Source organism: Branchiostoma floridae, chromosome 15 (assembly GCF_000003815.2).
Source record: "Branchiostoma floridae strain S238N-H82 chromosome 15, Bfl_VNyyK, whole genome shotgun sequence".
NCBI lineage: Eukaryota > Metazoa > Chordata > Leptocardii > Amphioxiformes > Branchiostomatidae > Branchiostoma > Branchiostoma floridae.
Window position 1 is genome coordinate 20,496,551 of NC_049993.1, and position 3,884 is coordinate 20,500,434.

At 48.0% G+C, this 3,884-nt stretch overlaps 1 protein-coding gene and 1 long non-coding RNA gene across 4 annotated transcripts in view; both read left to right on the forward strand.

The window, feature by feature from the left end:
• The window catches only part of LOC118431847, a 21,446-nt gene that overhangs the window by 13,729 nt on the left and 3,833 nt on the right, over positions 1 to 3,884 (forward strand). The window lies entirely within an intron of this gene.
• On the forward strand, positions 92 to 3,878 carry LOC118431841. Of its 3 annotated transcripts, none has more exons than XM_035843233.1 (2): positions 92 to 253; positions 2,839 to 3,878. In XM_035843233.1, the coding sequence occupies exon 2, from the start codon at positions 2,873 to 2,875 to the stop codon at positions 3,500 to 3,502; it is 630 nt and encodes a 209-aa protein (XP_035699126.1). In that variant the 5' UTR covers positions 92 to 253; positions 2,839 to 2,872; the 3' UTR covers positions 3,503 to 3,878. The 3 variants fall into 3 exon arrangements, with proteins under 3 accessions (XP_035699126.1, XP_035699125.1, XP_035699124.1); XM_035843232.1 differs by having other exon boundaries at positions 93 to 673; XM_035843231.1 differs by having other exon boundaries at positions 95 to 481.

A 3,884-nucleotide genomic window follows, 5' to 3' on the forward strand; every position in this document is an offset into this window, starting at 1 on the left:
TAAAAGAAATGGCCCAGCAAAAGGTATAATGAGCCAAAAAGAGCAAGGAGGTTGACCCCTCTTTCAGGCCTTGTGAGTACATTTACTCTTGATCACCCCCACACCGCTCCACATGGACTAACCTGTTCCCATGGCGACGCCGATGTCTCTTCAGATGTGTGATGTCAGGTTCGCGCACTTGACGTCACGTCAGGTGTCCCGTACATCACTGTACACCCAGGTAACACACCTGTAGGGTCCGTCTGACGTCCAGGTGAGGTTCTGTAGGGGATTTGTTCCTCCCGTGTAACGACTTGTAGGTGTGAAAAGGGGTCAGGGGAAAATTATTTCCTTAGTAACTCGAGCTGGGATCGATTCCTTAGGCGGAGTCTTAGGTTTGCCCAGCTGGACAAAAGGAGCGACAAGCACACGTGAGGGACTTGAAGGAGGCAGGGGTGACCTGTGGGAGGGACGTAAGGAGGAAACACGCTCTTCAGGCAAGGTGAGAACAGAAATGTCCAGGATGTGTCATACAGGTATGACTAAGATGTGACACCTTCTGCTCGAGGACCCACGCTTCTATCAGTCGGAGTCACAGTCGCGTCAGAAGTGTCAACGTGGCCCCAGCGGGACCGGGCTTCGAGAAGGATACTAATACATCATATGGAAACTGTTTCCCAGTCACAAGCTTAAGGTAGAATTTTGTACTACGACACATTCCCGACTAAGACCCGACTTTGCTGTTGTAGACGTAAGCTTGTCGTATGTTGTAAGTTACAGGTGCTTAGTTTAGGTTAGAAAAGCTCGTTACTACCACTGTAGATCTGTGTTTCTATCTCGCGGGGCTTCATGTTACTCACCAGGCACAGAAAACGCTACAAACACGTTTGAAGCTTCTCTCCAGGCAGAGGTTCGGCTCCAGCTGTTTTGATGCATTTCTAGGTGTTTTTGCCGGGCATTCTGTTTAGTCCCACTTTCTTCATGTCTGTCGATCAAGGTTTGAGGCCTAAAAACACGTCAAAAACAGTCGGAGCCGAACCTTGGCTTCACGCGTGTGCAACGTTATTGTTTGTTCTTGAAAATGCACTGTTTTGAACTTCGAATCTTATTTTCTTTCCTTTTCTAACTCTATGATATATAGTGCGTAGAAATGCGTACACTCTGCGTGTTGATTGTTGTTTCGAAAACATGGCCTGTTTTCTGGACTGACGATCAATGAAGAGTTGTCTATTGCTGGTAAACACGGCGTTAAGGTAGATTATCTCCTGAGTTTCACGCAAATTAAATAACACCACCGTTTTCCTAAAAACTTGATTTATAAAACACTTGCAGTGTTCAAGGTGTATGTTTTTGTTATCGATTTATGTTGAAACCAGAAGACTTTGTTTCTACGTCACCAAGTACTGAACCATCCCGTCTAAAGTTGGTAAACATGTGTACTCAAACAGGTCAATTCCCGAGTACCTCAAGCACGGTCCCTCTTCGTACGCGTTTCCGGCCACTCGTGTTACCATGGCGACCCGATGTCAGGTTCGGTCCTGTCTAAAACACACTCAAAATTCAGTAATACTGATTCAAAACTTTGAAGCCACGGACTTCTCGTCTATTGCTGGTGAAAACGCATGCAGTATTGCTTTTGATCACCATAAACACTGCAGAAACGTATTCGAGGGGGTGCGTATGTTGCTGGAATTCGGAAAGCAAGTCAGCCTACCAATGCGTTCAATTTAGCCAAACACGCCGACCAATCGTCATTTTTGTTCCGTCATTCTCTCAATTTCTTCTCACAAGAAGCCTTGTAGAGACTGTAACTGTACAACAAGCCCAAAGCTCCGGGGGACTTCATACGTTAATTACTGATAATAACATCCGCGTGTACAAAACACAGCTTCAACTGACGGCAGCATTTTCCAAGCAGACGTCCGGTTGTAACAGGTTCTTCTTCTTTCTGCCGTTTGGTCGTTGTTTTTGTCTACTCGTTATTTCTGTTTGGCTGTTTAGCTGCATGTTTTTCTCGTTGGTAAGGCGAGTTACGTAAAAAAAAAAAGGTAAATAAATTTACCAAACTTCATCCGTACCTAACATCTGCTTGGAGACGACGTGAAGACCGAACAAAACGCGATAGCGCGGATTAATGTTATGTAAACAGTCCGATTGAAACTGTACCCTTCCGCTAGGAGTAGGACAGAAACCTAACACCGCCCGAGTGTCGTACAGAAGCCAGTCGATATGAGAACTGCAAATAACAAACATGGGTGCGCGAACAAGCGGTTACTGAGACTTTAAGTGGAAATCTGATCAACAAGAAGCTTCGGCCGTCTCTAAAACTATCCGCTGTTGATATTTAAGCCACAAAACGTACAGAATTTTAGAAAGAAAAGAAAAGAAAGTAAGAATAGAAAGAAAGAATTCAATTTAAGGAAACAATGCAGGGACTAAGAACGAACCAGGAAAGGTTAGGAAAGAAGGAAAAAGAGTGTCATGTCATAGTACTTTAATCCTGTCAAATACTGTAAACGCAGAAATGTTCGCGGTGGATTAATGTTCGCGGTTTTCGCGGTGACCACTTCACCGCGAACTTAAAACCACCGCGAACATTTTTGTATTATGGCATTAGACTGTAGTCTATGGTGTTACCGCGAAATTAAAACCACCACGAAAAGTCCATTTTCCCGCTACCGCGAAATTAAATCTCCGCGAACTTAAATGCATTTAGTAGATCACAAAGTTGTGACGTAGCATCCCGTCTTGCTCTGATTGGACAGTAGTTACGTTGATTTTGTTTTTGGCAACGCCTGAGGTGCGAAGCCTTGTGTGACGCATTGCTGATGACGTGCAAACGTTGTTATTTTCCCACAGGCATGCTGGGTAAAACAGCCGGGAGCTAGGGACGATGTCCGTGCCGTCGCGCCTGCGCAGACACGTGGACGAGGAAGAAGTCTTGGACGTTCTTGAGGCAAACCAGAGACTGTCTCAGCTGATCCAAGGCGTCTGGGAGGACTTCTCTAAGTTCAAGGTCAAGGAGCGTGAGTTCATGAGCGAGCTGGACGGCGTGTCGCTGTCCAACGGCTACACGAGTCTGGTGACGATACGGATGATCCGGGGTCACGTGCAGCGCTACCCGGACCTGCACCCGAACCTACAGACGTTTCTGCGCATGTACGACCGGTTAAAGGAGGACGGGGTGAACCTGGTGAAGCGGAGAATCATCCCGCGCATGCGCCGTGCGCAGGGGTTCATCCCGTTGTCTCTGCGCGACGCCGTGAACTACTGGAACTCGCTGGACGGCACCAAACGCAACCTGATGGACGTGTCGAAACGCCGCGCATCAAGAGCGCGGGCAAACGCAACACAGTACTTCGCGACGCTGAGCCTCCTACCCGAGGTGATCGAGGCGGCGGCGATCTGCAGGAACACCGTGGCGAGGTGCTGCAACGACCGGTCGGACTGGAGCCCCGCTGACCCCGTGCCCGAGCTGCACTACCGCAGCGACACCGAGTCGGCCGAGTCGGCATCTGTCTGATGCCACAAACTTCAGAATAAGTCTGTTCACAGGTTGATCTACGTATGCGCGAGGTCAAAGGGAAAACTTATAGTAATCAGATGTTGTCCAGACCATGCTTCTTTAATAATACATGTCCGGTAGACGGGTTTTGTTTATGAATCAGGACTGGAGCCCGGCCGCACCGGTACCCGAGCTGCAGTACCGCGGCGATACGGAATCAGCCGAGTCGGCGTCTGTCTGACGTCACAAACTTATAAGTCTGTTCACAGGTTGATTTGCGCATGAGCGAGGTCAAAGGGAAAAGCCTCCAGTCTAACTTGTAATATGATCATATTGTTTGGCCGACCCCGTCCCGAGCTGCACTACGTACAGTAATACCCCCCTCACATTAGGCGCGATT